Here is a 20,064-nt window from a genome sequence, read left to right as displayed (position 1 = left end):
TTGGTTAAGATGATCTCGTGGTTCCCATAAATAGCTCTGGGTCAAACCAAGTTGAATTGGTTGAAGACTTTCCATAGATGACGTCGGTTTGGCCGGTTCTGGGGAATTGATCATAACTCCTAATTTCCGTGGCCATTTCTCCTGATCTTGGGCTTTCTGGAAAGATGATAAACTTCTCTTGACTCCTATGATGGGCTTTGCTTCAGACCGCTCCTTAATTGATCTTGAATCTTCTTCTAAAGTCGGATACTCGCAGGTGGACGGGCTGGAAAACCTCTGACTTGTGAAATTCATAACTTCTTTCTCCGTGAATATTTTGGCTTGATTCCAATTGGGATGGACTCCTACTTGAGTGTAGAATCCAATAAAATTGGTTTCATGTTGAAAGTCTTTCTGGTTGTATAGATATACGCCTTGGACTGAACCTTGGTCGCTGGTACCTCCTAGATGGCCGGTTTAGACGGTTTGGTGAGGCTCTGGTTGAACCATGGATTTCGTGACCACAACATTGGGACACCAAGATTCATGGTACTGATGGTGCAGATAATAATGAGATCTCAATAAACTATGTCTCGTCTGGAAAACAATGGAACAGAAAACATGTCGACATGGATGTATTTGCTTATGAAGTAGCACTTGAACTTATGGATAATGAGGATAATGAACCCACGTCTATATATGAATGCATGCAACGACCAGATTGGCTTAAATGGAAAGAAGCCATAAACATGGAGTTAGGATCATTGAGAAAAAGAGGTGTATTTGGCCAAATAATCCGGACACCTCACGATATCAAACCAGTTGGATACAAATGGGTTTTTGTGAGAAAGATAAATGAGAATGGTGAATTCGTGAGGTATAAAGCCCAACTTGTTGCACAAAGATTCTCACAAAGACCAGGAATAAACTATGAGGAGACATAGCCGTGAGAGAAGGTCTAGATTTACGGTTAATGGATTTTGTAACCGCATACCTATATGGTCCACTGGATAATGAAATTTACATGAAAGTCCCAGAAGGTATCGAATTGAAAAACAAAGAGAGTTCTCGAGAACAACATTGTATTAAGTTGAATAAATCTCTTTATGGACTGAAACAATCCGGACGGATGTGGTACAATAAACTAAGTGAGTACCTAGTGAAAGAGGGATATAGAAATGACCCTATCAGTCCATGTATTTTCATTAAGAAATTCGAAAATAAAGGATTCGTGATCATAGCAGTGTATGTTGATGACCTGAACATCCTTGGAACCTCTGGAGAGATTTCCCAAACGGTTGAATACCTTAAGAAAGAATTCGAGATGAAAGATCTCGGGAAAACAAAATTCTGTTTGGGATTACAACTTGAGTACATAAATGATGGTATCCTTGTGCATCAAATGACATATACAGAAAATGTACTCAAGAGGTTTAATATTGCTGATTGCCATCCTCTGACCAGTCCCATGGTCGTGAGATCTCTCGGTCTGGACACTGATCCATTTCGTCCCAAAATGGACGATGAGGATGTCCTTGGTCCCGAAATGTCATATCTCAGTGCCATAGGAGCTTTAATGTACTTGGCAACTCACACGGCCCGATATAGCCTTTGTCTTGAACCTACTATCTAGGTTTAGCTCATGTCCGACCCAATGGCACTGGAACGGGATAAAACATGTTCTTCGTTACCTGCAAGGAACGAAGGACTTGGGTCTATATTATACTAACCATAACAAAGATGGTTTAGTTGGCTTTGCTGATGCAAGATATCTATCAGATCCACATCATGCTCGATCACGGACAGGATATGTCTTTACACATAGAGGTACGGCCATTTCATGGTGTTCCATGAAACAAACCATCGCGGCCACATCATCTAATCACTCGAAAATCTTGGCCATTCATGAGGCCAGCCGCGAGTGTGTTTGGTTGAGGTCGATGACCCAACATGTCCGAGCTGATTGCGGGATGTCTGAGGACAAAGAGCCAACAGTGATGTATGAGTACAATGTTGCATGCATTGCTCAGCTCAAGGACGGTTACATCAAAGGAGACAGGACGAAGCACATATTACCTAAGTTCTTTTTCACGCACGAGCTTCAGAAAGCCGGCGAAGTCCTGGTCGTCCAAGTAAGGTCCAACGACAATTTAGCTGAGCTATTCACTAAGGCACTTCCGACCTGCACGTTCAGGAAGCTCACGCATCAGATTGGGATGCGTAGGCTGAAAGACCTCCACTGACGTTCACACCAGAGGGAGAAGTGCGTGTTGTACTCTTTTTCCTTCATCATGGTTTTGTCCCACTGGGTTTTCCTGATAAGGTTTTAATGAGGCAACATTAAGCGTATTACAATCTCTGTATGGTTATGGCATCCAAAGGGGAGTGTTATAAGTCAATTGATGGATGTCCATAACCGGTCCGATCTATTCGAGACCCAAACCGCAGGAGAGAGAGAGAGAGAGGAGAGAGAGAGAGGAGAGAGAGTCGTCCGAGTACGAGAGAGAGGCGGCCAAGAGACTTTTCATTCTTCTAATTTTCCTAATTTACTTATGTTTATGATTTGTAATCTTTTCTATTCTTGTATTTCCATTTATCTTTCTTGTAACCCTTATATAAAGGGAGCACTCTTGTAACATTTGATCAAAAAAAAAAAAGAACACTCATTCATCAATAATATACAGAAATTTACAGTTTTAAATCCTAAGTTTCACGACAGAAACTGTAAATTTTACGATGTCGTCGTAAATTATGGAGTGGGATCAGTTTTATTTTATATAAGAAATTCAGAAGTGACTTGTCGCAGTATCACTACCCCACTCGAGTCAACAGAAATTCAGAAGTGCTTTGTCCCTCAAAACGGCGTCGCTTTCATAGAAAAGCGTTTTTGTAATTTTCCAAAATAGGGCAGTATCTCATCCAATCAGAACCGACGAAGATAGAGGGTATTTTGGGTAATTTGGCTCGATCTCTCGTTTATAAACGAGGACATGAACCGCTCGTAATAATATCTCCTTTCTCTCTCTTCTGCCTCGATAATATGTTTTCAGTCTGTCTTTTTCTTCTTCCCTAAATAAGTAAATATTTTTGAGACGAGGAGATTTTTTTAGTTTCCTAAGTTTTTTTGTTTTTTTGCTTAAGGAATCTGTCTCCCTATCTTATAGATCCATCAGGTTCTTATTTGGCTCCTTTTAGTTATTTTTTGTTTCTTTTTCTTACTGATCTATGGAGTAATAAATGATGCATCAGAATGAATGGCTTATAAACACTTTCTTGCCGGTTTATTTTCAGCTAGTTTCTGTTATTGTCTCTTGCTCCTTTTAGGGTTTGTTTTAAAATTAGGGTTTTGATTTTTTGATGTTTCACCTTCAAGAGTATGATATGAATTATTTATCTTAGTCTCTTTTTCTTTTACTTTGATGTGGGTTTAATTAGTTTTTTCCCCCAAAAAAATTTAAACTAATTTTTTTTGTTAAGTGTCCATATGTTTAAACTTTAAACAAGTTTTGGTTGGGAGAGGAGAGGTTATTCCGAAAAACATTTCTCTTGGACAGTGGTTTGCATGGAAAGTTATAAACTAGTTAAAACATAAGAATCTTCCATGGTGTTTTCTTTTAGATTTTGTTTTTATTTGCGAGAAAACAATGATTCCCTTGATTAGATCTTGTTTGGGAAATCCACATTGTTGTAATCACTTAATCAAACAAAACAAGCTGAATTTCCAAGTTATGATGATACAAGTGTGTTGAACAAAAAGATGATACAAGTGTTATCAAGTATAAATGATCTCTCAAACAATTCAGAATTTTTTAGTTGTTCAAGTAAAAAAAAAGTACAATCAGATTTTTGTTTTTTCGAGGCCACAAAAAATGTTTTTACAAACTAACCATAAGTCATTTTGGTTGGTACTTTTGTCCTTCTCAACCACAGTTTTTAGTACCCAATTATTGGTCTGTACTTTGAATCTCTTAACTCCATTAAAACTGCAATCTGTATTTCACTATTACCTCCAATGCAGTTTTTATTATTATAAGTCTTATGTCATTGCTTTTCTACTACTGACATAGAGTTTGTAACTGCTGCAGAAAGGTTCTTGCTCTTGCTCATTCTTGAAGATGGACATGGTAGACACAAGTGGATTTGTCAGTGGTGGGAGATGTTTATATCTCAAGTTGCTTTTATGTTTATAGTTTTACAAATTGTTCTAAGTATTCTTGTTTTTTTGGCCATTTTATTTCCTCTTCTGTCTTTCTTCATATGGATCTGAACTGTATTTTTTGGCAAACCTAGACAATCTCAAAGATACTGCTCTCACCTTGAAATGCCCTGGAAGCAGCTCAGGGAGATTAATGGGGAGCTCTCACCACCACCATAACCTTTGTTGTGATGTAACTACTTGTCCTGATGGTGGTTGCCGGTTGGTTCTCGGTTTAGGTCCACCACCTCCCTCGTACTATTACAATGTCAGTGTTAATAACAACAACAACAAAGTCTCAGCTTCTTCTGGGACTGTTCATGAACTCTCATCAGAGGATAACTCAATCTTGAAACTAGGTCCTCCTTCTGTGACCATGGACAGTTTCAGCGGGCTTGATTGTTCCTCACTGACATATACACACACTAATGCTTATAATTCACAGCTGAGCCATCATGAGTCAGAGTTCTCTCTAGGTACTTCTTTCTCTTACAAGACAGCATCTGCCACATCTTCTCATAACAGGACGACCTGTCCAAAGAAGTGCAGATTCATAGGATGTGCCAAGGGAGCTAGAGGAGCATCAGGGCTCTGCATTGGCCATGGAGGTGGGCAGAGATGTAAAAAGCCAGGCTGCAACAAAGGTGCTGAGAGCACAACCACTTTCTGCAAAGCACACGGTGGAGGAAAGAGATGCCAACACTTGGGATGCACAAAAAGCGCTGAAGGGAAAACAGACTTCTGCATATCTCATGGAGGTGGAAGAAGGTGTGGGTTCCCTGAAGGATGTGGTAAGGCTGCACGTGACAAATCAGGACTCTGCATCAAGCACGGTGGTGGCAAAAGGTGTAGGGTTGAAGGATGTAAGCGAAGTGCTGAGGGACAAGCTGGTCTTTGTATATCACATGGTGGTGGTAGGCGTTGTCAGTCTTTAGACTGTACTAAAGGTGCTCAAGGGAGTACCAACTACTGCAAAGGTCATGGCGGTGGGAAACGTTGTATCTTTGGTGGATGTACTAAAGGAGCTGAAGGTAGTACTCCTCTGTGTAAAGCACACGGTGGAGGGAAACGATGTATGTTTGATGGAGGTGGGATATGTTCTAAAAGCGTGCATGGTGCGACGAGTTTCTGTGTAGCTCATGGTGGTGGGAAGAGATGTGTGGCGGTGGGGTGTACTAAGAGCGCTCGTGGAAAGACTGATTGTTGTGTGAAGCATGGTGGTGGGAAACGGTGCAAGTGCTTAGGGTGTGAGAAGAGTGTACAAGGTAGTACTGAGTTGTGTAAGGCTCATGGTGGAGGTAAAAGATGCTCCTGGGGTGGAGGTCTGGTATGTGAGAAGTTTGCTAGAGGGAAGAGTGGTTTATGCGCTGCGCATGATAGTATGTCTAAGGACAAAGCTGGAAGCAAAATTGGTTTGATTGGACCAGGACTTTTTAGTGGTCTTGTCTCTACCACCACTGATTATTCTCTGTCTGAAGTCAGTGCGGTCTCTGATTGCACTGACTCGATTGACCGCTATCCGCAGCAGTATCTTGAGAAAAAGACAGAAGGTGATGATACCAATGCAGGTTCTTGTGCCTCCATCTATGAAATCTTTAAGCTTCTCAAACACTGAGAGACCTGAAACAGACAATAAGAGTAGCAATAGCAATGGGAGGAACATGTTTGACTTATGATTCATGAGGAGAGAGTTCATGGTGGTGGGCTTATGTCTCTACTTAATGGCAGCCTGAAGCAGACACTAAAAAGGTAGAATCTATGTAAAGCTTATGTAATATGTATAGTGTTGTGGGTTTTTTTTTGTTTCCTTTTTCTCTTTGGTCCTTTGTATATTCATGGTTCTCTCTGTTTTGTATTGTGTTATCTTGAGTCTTGACCATCTATAGTCGATGGCTCGAACCCAAGTCTTTGTTTCTTTTTAATATTGATTTGGAATGTTGCAATGTAGTAGAAGTGTTCTCGTTGTTTTGTTACTTGTGTAAGAAGCAGAGCTTGTTACTTTTGTATATGATCATTGAAGTTTTATAGTTATGTATCGTAAAAAAAAAAGGTTTTATAGTTATGAGCATGTTATTCCAAAAACAACAAAACCATGTGCAGTACCCTTTTTACGAAATGCTATGAAAATTGGAAATAAGATAGCAATATTTAAATGATAGTATTAACTTAAATATAGGTCTTTTTATGATAAAACAAAATTAATTATAATTAAAATAATTAAAATTAAACTGAAAATTACTTTATAATTAAAAATAAAATAAATTTATCCATAAATTAAAATTGTTTTATAAATAAATTTCGGTTTACAAAACTAAACCAGAAATTAAAAAATAAAGTAAACCACCACAATTTCTCCAATTAGGTTTACAATAAACCAAAAAACCCTAAAAAAAAAAAAAACACTAAACCTAAAATACAAAGGAACACTCCAGCCGCCTCCTCCAACAGTGATGCGCCTGGCCTCCTCCAGCCTTGACAGGAGACGTCGTCGTCTCTGCTTCCGGCCTCAGGGTCTCCTCCACTACAGTTTTCGCGCCTTCTCCGACGCAGCTTCCGAGGCTTCACCATCTCCGCGTCCATTGAAGTCAAAGGAGAGTCGAGATGAAGCGAGGAGAGTCTAGCAGAGGCGAGGTGGTGAACTTCATGGCAGGGAGCTTGAGACGATGTGAACTTCATGGCAGGGAGAAGCAATTCGATCTGGAAAAAAAAAACAGAGAGCAGAGAAATTAGATTTAAAAAACTGCATAATGAGAGAAAAAAGAGAAAGAGAGATCGATTGAGAGACCAGATTTTTCACGGAAAGAGGGAAGAGGAGGAGATAGAAGAACAAATTGGGGGTTTTAATCTTTGTGCATTTGTGTCCGTTAGATTAACTTTCATCAATGGTTGTGGTTACACAATGAATGATCTGCACCTTTTCACGTGATTGGCCACATTATGTTGACCTATCATATATTTTTGTAATTGTTTCTTTGTATCAATTGTTTTCCTATACATTTTTCTGTGTGCTTAATATATAAATATTATGATAAATTTTCGAAAATAAAAATTATTTTGGGAAAAACCTAAGATTTAGATTTCACAATTTACAAATTTTGATTTAAATTTTAAAAGTTCAACTTTGTGATTGGTATTTAGGTATTAGAAAATAGAGTTAAGAGTTTATGAAATATAGTTTAGCATTTAAATTTAAAATTTGAAGTTTTGAAAACAGATGTAAAATTTAAATTTAAAATTTAGATTTAAAATAAATTTTGATTATATCGTTTTTTTTAATATATAGACACTTTCTTAACCAACAACATGCTCATCATATCTTCTAAACTTTTACAAATTTTTTTTGTTAATTGATTTTTTTAACTTTGGGAAAGTTATATAAAATTTTGATTTATAGTTATATTTAATTTATATCTTGGATAATACAAAATTTATATATCAAGCTTTTGAATTTTTTAACATAGAAATTAAAATATTAATTTAAATTGAGTAAATATGATACTGACGTGTTTGATTTTTATATAAAGTTAAAATATATTAAAGTTTGGATATAGTGTATGAAGTTAAGGTTTTTTGAAAATTTTGAAAAATTATAAACTTAATAAGGGCTTGAACCTTTTAATATTTTGTTACTTTTGTAAGTACGAGTTAGAACATAATTAGGGTTAGAAGCTCGGATATAGGGTTTGAAATTTAAAATAAACTTAGTGTTTTATGATATAAGTTATATAAATAAAGTTTAGTGTTGTAAAGCAAATTTTATTGTTTTATGATATAAGGTTTGAAGTTTATGTTTAGAGTATTGAAATTATAGTTTATGTTTGAAGTTAGAATTTAGGATATAGAGTTTTATTAAAGATTTGTAATTAGGAAATTATAGTTTACGATTAAAAAGATTAAATTTTGAGTTTAATTTTAAGATTTGAAATTATAATATGAAAAGATAGTTTAAGGGTTGTCTTTAGAGTTTAGAGTTTAAAACCATGTTTAGGGTTTAGAGATTCGAATAGCATTTTTTAGCGTTAGAAAAATGCTATTACATGTTTTTGATAACATTACTGAAACCGCTTAAATAATGTTTTTGGTACTTAATTATAATTTCCCGCTAATTATTGGCATAATCAGTGGTTTTATTTTTCCGTTCACTTAATTTTAAAAATAACATTAATTAAATGTTATTTTAGAATTCATCATATCATAGCGTTTATCTAATGATATTATATAAGACATAAATTTCAAACTCATCCACGATACCAGTTCAGTAAAACGTGCTATAACAATGTGCTATAAGGTGGAATTTTTTTTTTTGGTGAATGATTTGAATCGCATCGCACTCTTTGCCAACTTAAAATATTTTCTGTTTTATTGCTTTTTATTATTAATTACTTATATGTGCAAGGTGCTTGCATCATACATGAGTCAGTGCTTGTTAAGCAAGCACCCATTAAAATAAAAAAATGAAAATATAAAATAGATGAAGAAAGAATGTTTCTTGGCTCGGCAACACAAGACAACTACTAAACCTAATCAAAGATCTATAGAGATAGAGAGAGGCTATAACTTGGAGAAAAAGGCTCTCGATTGCTAAACTCATAAATAATTAACACAACACCAATCCTACTACTTGAAACCGGATCAGGTTTAGGCCACACGTACATATAAAAATGTAAATGTCACACTATGTACTTCAACATAATTTGCTTGTAATATTGAATTTTGTTATCTTAAAACCTTTTTGTTGCCTTTAAGAACTTAGGACTGTTAATTATCACCATATATAAACATTGTTTTCCAAGCTGCCTGTCTCTTCCATCTGTAAAAAGAGAAATTTATTCTTATATATTTGTTGAGTTATAAATTATAAATCATATAAACTTTCAAGAAAGAAAGAACAAACGAAAAAAGTTAGTTTGGTCTCTATAACTTTTTAAACACACTATAAGCATTTCCCCATGATTATTTGCCAACATGGGGGGCTTTTTTTTTTAAGTCTCATTTGCATGCATCCAGTGGTAACATAATCATTACTATTTCCCACTTCTTAATACAAAAACGTTCTAATGCTTTGGATCTTGTTAGTCAAAACTCTAATCGTTTCTACCAGTAAAAATATATTTAAGTTATAATATTGTTTTTTGATAAAAAAGTTATAATATTGTTCAAATGATGCAAAGTATGCTGCAAATTCATCCCAAACTAGTAGATGAGGCTTTCCTCCTAACCTTAGGTATATTAGGCAAAAAGACGATATATATATATATTAATTTAAATTGTATTGGTAATCTACAGTAACCAATAACTTAAGGGTTGTGATTGAACTGACCATAAATCTATTATTTATTTTCACCATATTGTTTCATTGGTTCATATAACATATTTTCGTGAATTATTGTTGTGGTTATCGTAAGGAGAATTATTAATTCAAATCAAAGATAACTAATTCAGTATTTTTCTTTTTGGAATACTAGGGAATTCGGGGAACTAATTCAGTATTGAAGTGTACATATATTTGAATATTTATTAAAAAAAATACAACAAGACTAGATATTCTTCCCTTTTGTTTTGCTTCTTGCTTGCAAATTGGGATTACTAATCTTACAACACATAACTTGTAAGAATGATGTCATTCTCATTCTCCTTTTCCATTTTTTTCTTTTTGATACAAAGATTTTAGAAATAATTGCCCACTAAACCTTTTCTTTTTGGGTGCTTCTGTCCTCATTACGGTAAGCTTACTTCGTCAAGATCATCTAAAGACAAAAACACTTCATCCAAACATGAGAGTTCTGCCCCATCATCATCCTCTTCTTCACTGGAATTTTGTTCATACACTCTGCATATTACCCACTTGCTATAATCCTGTTAACAAATATCCATGCCACGTGGAGATCAATTTTGTTAACTAGAAAACTTAAAATTAAAGCAAGATCGACCCTGAAATTTTGGGAGCTTTAACCAGTTTATTAAGAATTTTATATGTCTAGATATAGTTTTGTTTTACAAATTCTAAGGTTTATGTTTATTTAAATTATTTTAAATTTTTTGGCACAATAAGTCAATGTTTCACTTGCTTAAGTTTATGACCGGTCCTAAGTTTATGTTAGCTTATGAAACAATATAGGGAGCTTACTGGTTTATGACTAGAACTAGTAGAACCACGGCTTGATCTCTTAGAAGATCGACCAGATGAAGAAGAGGAATCTGGGAGAGAATATTCTTGCATGACCCAGTTACTCTGAGAATCCCCGAGATAGAAAGTCAGATACTTTTTTATACCCACTCTCTTGTGTGTGGAGCTTGTGAAAACTGGCTCGTCTATTCCCATTGATTCCCAATACCCATTGCTTGTCACTCTTTCTTGCGTCTTTCTACTGTAGAAGTACCATTGCCTCCCTTCTCCCAAAGCTTTCCCTATAATCATACGTAAACAAAGTTAGTGTAAGAAAAATTGTCAGTACCAAAGTTTAGCCAAAAAAAGAAGATAAATTGTCAGTACGTAGTATATTAATTACATGTGTATTTGTTGTTATATATGTCCACGTACATGTTTTGGTGTGTATATGATTGATTGTGTTTGTGTATCATGAGATTGAATGATTAAATCGGTGCGTATGTATGAATATGAAGAAAGCAATATTAATAATTACAGTTCACCAATTAATAGATTCCTTCCAAAAGAATTAAAAGGAAACTTATCAGGTAGAGATTGGCATTATTGGTATTTGTGTGTATGGTAAGATTTTGAAAACAAAAACAATCCTTAAAAAGAGCAACCCAACAAAAGTCTACTGCTAAAGAAAAGACAGATTAGTTACTTAAGTTGGTGACTTGGTGACAACGATCAACATATTGTCAACTAAACATATAACATACATGATACACACTCACATGCATGCATGCATACATAGATAGAGTCAATTATAAAAAAAAAAAATTCGTAAAAAAGGCTTTCAATTATAAATATGTTGCATGATACGTATATGGAGAGGGATATCAGATATGCATGTGAGTGTACATACCGGGAAGGTCCCAAGGATCGTAAGGGTAAAGATCGAGATCAGGGATGACGTCAGGATGACAAGGCAAGAGTGAAGCTCTGCGGTGGAGGAAGTGGACGACGAGCTCTTCGTCCGTGGGAAAGAATCTGAATCCCGGTGGTAAATTCATTGATAACGATATTGATCTCAGTATCTGCTTTACATGTACATGTGGCTGCGTGTGTGTGTGTAGAAGAAGATTAAATAAGGAGAGTAGATATACAGAGAAGATGATGTGGAACCGGAGAAAGTGTGTAGGAAACTGAGGTATATATAGGAGATATGAAAAGAAGATTAAGGAGAAAGTGGAACCAGGAATTTTTTTTTTCTTTTCATAAAGGGCTTTGGAACTAGGAAGTTGGCTTCTTTAATTCACTTGCGCACACCACGCACATTAAATTAACATCTTTAATTTTATTATAAAATATTTAAATAATAAAGAAACACATAGGAGAATAATGGTAACATGGAAGCAAGTAAGTGCAATGGAAGTAATCGATGTCAAAGGGGTATTTGAAAGCTTATTTTACGGCTTAAGTGGATCTTACAATTTTAGCTGCTGTTTTTCTTTTTTCATTTTGTTTTGATTTGATTATTTATATGTTTTCTAGTAACTAAACATAGATACAGAAAACTACAAACAAAAATATACAATTCCACAACGTAGCAGAGCTTTGAAACGGAATAGATATCTGACTTTTCTAAAATTTGGTCAGATTGAACCAAATATTACACATGTGAAATTCGGTAATTAGTTAATATTTAAGAACTAAAAGTCGAGAGAAAGAGGCAGGCGGAAACGAGAGGTGGGAAGGATTGGATACTTCCACGCAAAAGGGTATCTTCTTTTTTTTCCTCCTCGGATACTTCCGATCATGTTATTAATTCGAGGTTCTTAATTTTTGATTTGACAGTTTTTTTTGTTTTAATTAAACTAAGAACCGACAGTTTTTTTTTTTTTTTTTTTCATAATTAGTAAAGGATCCTTTGGGTGGAGTTCTTACCGGAATATAAGACCATGATTAATCCGGGTTTTTAGGCTGGGGTTCTTAGCTTTGGTTAAGAACCATTTCCTAGCTTTTAACTAAGAAAAACTAAAAACCTGCTTTCAAAAAATAGATATAAGAGCCGGTTCTTAGTCGAAAAGTGTAAAAAAAAAAAATATATAACAAAAAACGTCAAATCATGAGTTAAGAACCTCACCCTAAGAACCCGAGTTAATCATGCTCTTAAGAAACAATTAAGCATGTTTATTGGGGCAACCCCTAAGAGGGCTCTTAGTGATTTTTTTAGTATTAAAGTGAAATTAAGAACTTTTGTTAAGAAACTCTTAATTTTAGTGTTCCATTGGTAGTTTCTTAATTAGGAGTTCTTAAAAAAAATTTATTAAACATTATTTTATTGACGATAAAATTTATTTAAAAAAACAAAGTTAAACATAAACATTTGAAACATAGATTTTTAAATAAAAACATAAAAACAAAGATTACAAAAATAAACGATAATAATTTCAAAGAGGCATCCAAGCTTCAGTTGTTGTTTTGATCACGTCCAAATTTACGCCATATATGTTCAACCAAATCACATTTCAGTTGTTGATGCACTTATCTATCACGAATTCTAGTTCGAACACCCATCATATTGACGATATTTGTAGGGATATCTGTAGAATATGTGAAATCGACATGTGAACTTCCGCTGTCTTCTCCTTGTTGGAAATGCGAAACATTAAATTAAGTGTATTCATTATGTTCGTCTTCTACTATCATATTATGGAGTATGATACATGCTCTCATAATCTGCCCAATTTTGACTTTATCCCCAAAAAGTGCTGGATTTTTAAAAATGACAGATCGAGCTTGCAAGACTCCGAAAGCACGTTCGACATCTTTTCGGACAGCTTCTTGACATTGCGCAAATAAAACTGCTTCCGGCCCTTATGGAATTGGAATAGATTGGATAAAAGTTGCCCATTTTGGATAAATACCATCGGTGAGATAATAAGCCAAATGGTACTCTCGTCCGTTGACCGAGAAATTCACTTGCGGGGCTTGACCATTTATTATGTTATCAAAAACAGGTGAGCGATCAAGAACATTAATATCATTTAAGGTACCTGGAGGTCCAAAAAACGTATGCCATATCCAGAGATCATATGAAGCAACCGCCTCTAAAACGATTGTGGGTTTTCCCGAACCACGAGAATATTGCCCTTTCCAAGCGGTGAGACAATTCTTCCACTCCCAATGCATACAATCGATGATTCCGATCATCCTGGAAAATCCACGAAGCTCTCCAATATGAAGTAGACGCTGAAGATCACCCGGTGTTGATCGTCTTAGGTACTCATCGCCAAACAAATTTATTTTTGCTTCCACAAAATTTTCCACACATAACAGAGTAGTGGTTGAACCGAGCCTGAGGTATTCGTCGACCGCATCAAGCGCAGAACCATATGCCAACACACGAATAGTTGTTGTACACTTTTGAAGTGTAGAGAGACCAAGCCTTCCGAGACCGTCTTTTTTTTGTCGAAAGAATGAAACTTCATTGGAGAGTCGATCAACAATATGCATGAACAATGGCTTGTTCATTCTAAATCGTCGCCGGAAAAGATTTCCAAGATATGTTGGAGTTTCACTGAAATAATCATTTCATAAACGCATATGGTCTTCTTCACGATTTTTTTCGATAAAAACTCGTTTTTTCTTGTCCTCCTTTCATCTTCTTGATCAATGATCAGATTCTCGAACGTCTATTCAAAATATTGATCGAAAGTTTCATCAAACGAGTCTTCAAAATCGTTATGAGAAGAAGATGCCGTGAGATAGAATTGTTTTAGAAAGAGAATGAAAAGAATGGAGAGAGATGAGAGAATACAAAATAGAATTGTTTTAGAAAAAGTATGGAGTCAAGAACATGAGATAGAATTCTTTTATGGAGAGAATTGAGAGAAATGAGAGAATACAAGACAATTCATAAAAGGCAAATAATTTCAATTCATTTTACACACTCGTGAAACAAGAGGCAAATAATATAACAAAAGACAACTAATAGAACAAGACCCAAAGATTCTTTTGTGTGTGTGATTACACTTGTGTCTGTGATGCAAAAATACAAAACTCGTGATACAAGAGGCAAATAATACAAGAATTAACAACAACATCGTGACAACTACAAGACAAGAAACAAGACACCACCTCTCCACTCATGACAACAACAGCGTGACAAGAAACTGATCTTCTGATCTGACCTCTCTCAACAGCTTTCAGTCAATGACCTGACCTCTTTCTCGTCTACTCTCTCATGTTCTGATCTTCTGATCTTTCAGTCAATGACCTAACCTCTGTCTCATGTTCTGATCTTTGCTCTCAACAGCTTTCAGTTAATGATTCTCTCACATGCATTAACAAGAACAAGAACTGGTTAGCATTAACAAGAACAAAAACATTGTAAACATAACAAGAACTGCGACAAGAACAAGAAATTTAACAACAAGAAACATAACAACATTTAGACGCCTAGATGTTGCCAGAACAAGATTGTTTTCAAACAAGAACAAACATCAGAACTAGTTAAACAAGACACTTTCATTGTCAGAAACAGAACAACATACATAAACTTAAACTCGACGACAGAAACATAAACTCCAAGACAACAAACAACAAACAAAGGAACTCAAGCAGAGGACACAAACATAAACTTAAACAGACCACAGAACACATAAACTTAAACAGCCAACAAGTCATTAATCAGCTTCTTCTTTAGAGCTTTTTCGCACTCATACAGTGGCTCTTTTTTTGCAATAAGACTGTCAAGCAGAGACATCTTGGACAACATTTCTTTCATGGCTAGATCCTGCTGTTTAATGGATCACATTGACTGAAACTCAGACAGTCCATTCCCCTCTACCGTCTTCTTACCACGCGCCTTAGATGCTTTAACACCCGGTGGACGAGTGTTGCCTTCATCAGCTTCAGAAGTCTTGCTTTTAGACAAGTGAGAGGCTGATGATTGTGCACCATCGTCCAACTTCCTCTTTTTTGAGCTTCCACCATGTTTTGAACTTGAAAGCTCACACCACTTCTGGTCATTGCGCAACTTCATCTACGCATGCTCAAGGTTAAACTTCTTTTTATGGTTGTTGTAGAAGATCTCATGCGCTTTTTTGAGAACATCTGTCTCATTTTGTCCACCGGTCTTCTCCCTGGTTGCAGCCTCGTACGAGCCATAGAACTTGCACATGATGTCGTTGATCTTCTGCCACCACTGCTTACAGTGCATCAGCTCTCTCCTGTCGCAGCCTTCAACCTTCTGGCTTGCCGCAAAGTAGGCGGCAATGCGAGACCAGAAAGCGCCTAATCTTTGCTCATTGCCCACTACTGGATCTTTGCTCGTGTTAAGCCATGAGATGATGAGCAAAATGTCATATGAGAGCGTTCATTTCCTGTGTTCTCGTCGCTCTACAAGACTCTCTGCACCGAGGTTGCTATCCAGGGTCTGTTGAGTTCCAAATACATGAACTTCTGATGAACCAAAAACAATTTGTTGACTATGAAGAAGATCAACAAAGTTTGACCCACTCGTATATGGATTAAAATCCATATTTGAATGTGTGAAAGACGGAAGAAACATAAGAACAAGAGGAGAAGAGAAGAACAAGATGGAAGAGAAGATCAAAGAGAAAGTGTTTATGAGAAAAACAGAAGGAGCAATGCATTTAATAGAGGGAAGAGGACTTGACATTTTCTAAACACATTCATCATAACCCATAGACTTGACATATAGCTAACACATTTATCACCCTCTTCCATAACATCTATTTATTACTAACACAACCGTAATTTAACCCAAACCAAAACATTTATTACACACGCTTCAAGTCTAACAAGAATCAAAAGACATTAAGCTCAGTTGTTAAGATGAAAGAGAAACGTTTACATGTACTGTTATGAGAAATCCTTTTGCTTTCTTAACCTTCCTTATGTCTCCTTATCGTGTTTCCTTATCATGTCTCCTTATCCATCAGACACAAAGACATGGACGAATAAAAAAAATCACAGGAAGAAAATATTTAATTGATCAAAAATGTTCTTCATTCTCAAGATTCTAGATCATGACACCAAGCCACCTAACGAGAATCACCTAAACCAATACAATCAAGAAGTCCTAGACATGATTTTCAGTGTAGAAATTTTTTACATTCACTCAAACAATCAAGGAAACTATCAATACATTGCAAAAGTTCTCCATCAACAACGAAAATTGTATACAGAACCGAGAAGATTGTCTCTCCAGAGAATAAATGATTGTCTCTTCAATGGAACTTCAATCTGCAATTGAAGAAATCAGATTACTGACTAAACATCAAAAAAGAACAAGAAGGACCAAAATCAAACACATGCAAAATTGAGGAATTGAAAAATAAAAACAAAATTACTTAGCTTTGCTCATCGATTACACTCAGCATCAACCGACGATTCTCTTTGTAAAGGAGAGCCACTGAGACTCGCTGTCGCTGAGAGCAACCGAGATTCTTCGTCGAGGAGAGCAACGGACATCTCTTCGTCGACGAGACCGACGAGATTCTTCAATGGGAGAGCCACCACCACCGAGATTCTTCGTCGTCGAAATCAACCCACCAGATTCTTCGCGGAGCCGACCACCGATCGTCTTCTTCGATGAATAGAAAGAGGCGTTTTGTTTCTTTTCCTGTTTTTTTTTCTTTTTTCTTTTCCTCTCAAAATCACAAACCCAATACATCTTAAACACGTGGCTATCAAGAGCCGATTCTTCCAGTCTTTATTTAAGACTTGTTGCTTACCTAATTACGTTTTTTTTCTTTTCTTTTTAATTACAAATTAGTTAAGAATTACACTTAAGCAACTGCAATAAACATGTTCTTATATCTCTTATTTAAGAGACAATTCTTAGTTTTTTTTTTAGTTAAAAGCTAAGAAACGGTTCTTAGCCGAAACTAAGAACCTCATCCTAAAAACCCAGGTTAATCATGGTCCAAGAAAAAAGTTCTTATCCATTTATTCTTATTATGTTACCATATCGTTAACATCTACTAAACATAAATTCAATATTTTCATGTTTGTTTTACAAATATTCGTTAGAAATTATAAATACAAGAGACCTATTCTTTTCAAATAGACCCCCTTTCAAATACTCACTAATTTTTTTTAAATGTATTTTTTGTGTTTCACATATTTTAAAGAAAACTTTTAATTTTGATTATAAATATATTATGGGCTTTTTGCAGAATTGACCTATAACTTAAAGTCAAATACAAAACTAACCTCTTTTTTTTTTGAAAATTGGTTTTGCCCTATTCACCCCACAAGTTCATATAATTTACGAAAATGCCATCAATTTTTCTTTTCTTTCTTTTTTCGAAAATGACATTTTTACTCTCTCACCCTCATCATTTTCAAGTAATTACAGGATTGCCATTGTCATCAATACCACAACCACCATGAACAACTAATTTGAAGCTCTTAATGCTCCCAAAATCGATTTACACTTTTTCTTTTTCCATTCTTGTGAACTAAACACAACATATCTCTCACTTTCTCTCCACAATGAGCTAAAAAAACCCAAGATTTTGATTCTAAATTTTTTATGGTTCATAGAGTCATAGAAGCTAACGATTCTGGGTGGGTTACTTTCATTTGTGATTCTGTGTGCTTGGAGAAGCCTTATGTATGCTAAGGAACTTATCTCACCAATTTAAGGTATGACATCGAGTTTTTTTCCAGATCTGTTCGTCAGACGACTTACTTGGGAAGTCGTCTGGCTGTAGACAACTTACCTGGAAGTCGTCTGGTCAACGCAGAGGTTATTTTTGCAATTAACTTTGAAATCTGTAACCTGAGACGACTGAAAGTTAAGTCGTCTGTTTTTGTTTGGTTTCAAAAAAATTTCCAAAGAACCTAGACGACTTACATTTCAGTCGTCATAGGTTAGTTTTGCATTTGACTGGATAATTTCAGAAGTTTGACTTCCCCAGACGACTTACATTTCAGTCGTCTGGCGAAAATTAAAATAACAATATTTTTTTAAAAGTAGACGACTTACAGTTAAGTCGTCATAGGTTAGTTTTGCAATTGAAAAAAAAATTTCAAAATTTAATTATACACAGACGACTTATAATTCAGTCGTCCACGAGACGACTTACTTGTAAGTCGTCCAGGATTTTTTTCCGAGATTCTGGTCAAACCTCGTAAATCCTAGACGACTTACATTTCAGTCGTCTCGTGGACGACTGAATTATAAGTCGTCTGTATATAATTAAATCTTGAAGTTTTTCTTTTCAATTGCAAAACTAACCTATGACGACTTAACTGTAAGTCGTCTACTTTAAAAAAAATATTGCTATTTTAATTTTCGCCAGACGACTGAAATGTAAGTCGTCTAGGGAAGTCAAACTTCTGAAATTATCCAGTCAAATGCAAAACTAACCTATGACGACTGAAATGTAAGTCGTCTAGCTTTTTTGGAGTTTTTTTTTAGCCAAACAATAGTTGACGACTTATTTTTCAGTCGTCCGAAATAACAGATTTCAAAGTCAATTGCAAAAATAACCTCTGCGTTGACCAGACGACATATATTTTAGTCGTCTGGACTACTTAGATTGAAGTCGTCCGCTTCGATCTTTAATAAACTTTCGTTTTCTTTGTTCTAAGTTTGCTAATGTGTTTTATTTTGACTTTTTTAGATGATGCATCAGTTACATGCAGTGTATGGAGAATGGTTGTTGAAAGATGGATGTTGGAATTTTGTGGTTGATCATTTCAAAGGAGCGAGAATGTTATTTTTGAATGAAGGTTCGACACATGCTGATCTTGTTGCAATGGCTCAAGAAGATTATACCTGGACATGAACACAGAGTCTGTGGAGCTAACCTACTCATTACAACAGATGGCTCCAGACCTTCCTCCTATTCATGTTACAAGTGATAGACAAGTTCGAACTTGCTCGAGATAACTAAAACGCATGAAGTACGTCTTTGTGTATCAAGCTTTAGCAAGATGAGAACGGTTTCAGAGGAAAGGGATGAAGCTGAGGAGGGGGATGAAGCTGAGGAGGGGGATGAAGCTGATGTGAGCGATGAAGATGAAGAGGGGGATGAAGCTGAGGAGGGGCATGAAGCTGAAGAGGGGGATGAAGCTGAGGATCATGATGGGGAGGAGGATGCTGACATCCCTGTTGTCGCTGATGCTGAGGATTATAGTGAGTATGGAAAGGTTAAAGATGAGGATGAGGAAGAAGATGATGAAATCTGTTTTGATGATTACAAAGGGGCATATGGTTGTGAAGGAGAAGGATCATCTGCAGACAGAATCTATGTCAACCAGAGTTTTGCTAGTAAGGATGCACTGCTTTCAGAGTTGCGGTTGACAGCGGTGAGGCGTAGGTTCTCCTTCAGAATATTCAAGTCAACGAAAACTCTGTTTGTGGCAACATGTCGTGTTAGTGGTTGTCAATGGAAGGTCCGAGCAAGTGTGAAACATGGGACTAAAACGTTTTGGGTAACCAAGTATTTGGCAACTCATACATGTTCCATCCCAGACAGAATCGCTCAGCGGAAACGTTGTACTCCGAAGTACATTGGTCGACTTTTCATAGATCGAGTGGGAATCATTGATGGGTTGAATCCGCAGCATATCAAAGATGCAATGAAGAACATGTTTGGCATGACACTTGATTACACCACTTCATACAGAGCATTGTTATATGCGCAAGAAATGGTGAGAGGATCAGCGGAAGACGGGTATGAGTGACTGCCTTCATATTTGGAGCAAATCAAGGCAGCAAATCCGGGTTCTATCACAGCTATAGAACTTGATT

At 36.0% G+C, this 20,064-nt stretch overlaps 1 protein-coding gene, 1 long non-coding RNA gene and 1 pseudogene across 2 annotated transcripts; 1 reads left to right on the top strand and 2 right to left on the bottom strand.

Annotated features, from left to right (window-relative positions):
* The first annotated feature begins 2,120 nt into the window (after positions 1 to 2,120).
* Positions 2,121 to 6,147, top strand: LOC106404841 (annotated as a pseudogene).
* A 254-nt stretch (positions 6,148 to 6,401) lies between these two features.
* LOC111210032 lies at positions 6,402 to 7,226 on the bottom strand. Its single transcript, XR_002661428.2, has 2 exons — positions 6,960 to 7,226; positions 6,402 to 6,871 (listed from the first exon to the last, which is right to left on the bottom strand). It is a non-coding gene; the product is annotated as an uncharacterized LOC111210032 (long non-coding RNA).
* A 2,430-nt stretch (positions 7,227 to 9,656) lies between these two features.
* On the bottom strand, positions 9,657 to 11,543 carry LOC106357642 (NAC domain-containing protein 104-like). Its single transcript, XM_013797317.3, has 3 exons — positions 11,191 to 11,543; positions 10,302 to 10,582; positions 9,657 to 10,030 (listed from the first exon to the last, which is right to left on the bottom strand). The coding sequence occupies exons 1-3, from the start codon at positions 11,336 to 11,338 to the stop codon at positions 9,893 to 9,895; spliced, it is 567 nt and encodes a 188-aa protein (XP_013652771.1). The 5' UTR covers positions 11,339 to 11,543; the 3' UTR covers positions 9,657 to 9,892.
* Between the last annotated feature and the right edge of the window lie 8,521 nt (positions 11,544 to 20,064).

This window comes from Brassica napus, chromosome C9 (genome assembly GCF_020379485.1).
Source record: "Brassica napus cultivar Da-Ae chromosome C9, Da-Ae, whole genome shotgun sequence".
Taxonomy (NCBI): Eukaryota; Viridiplantae; Streptophyta; class Magnoliopsida; order Brassicales; family Brassicaceae; genus Brassica; species Brassica napus.
Note: the sequence above shows the minus strand (reverse complement) of the source record. Positions and strands in the feature narration are given on the sequence as shown.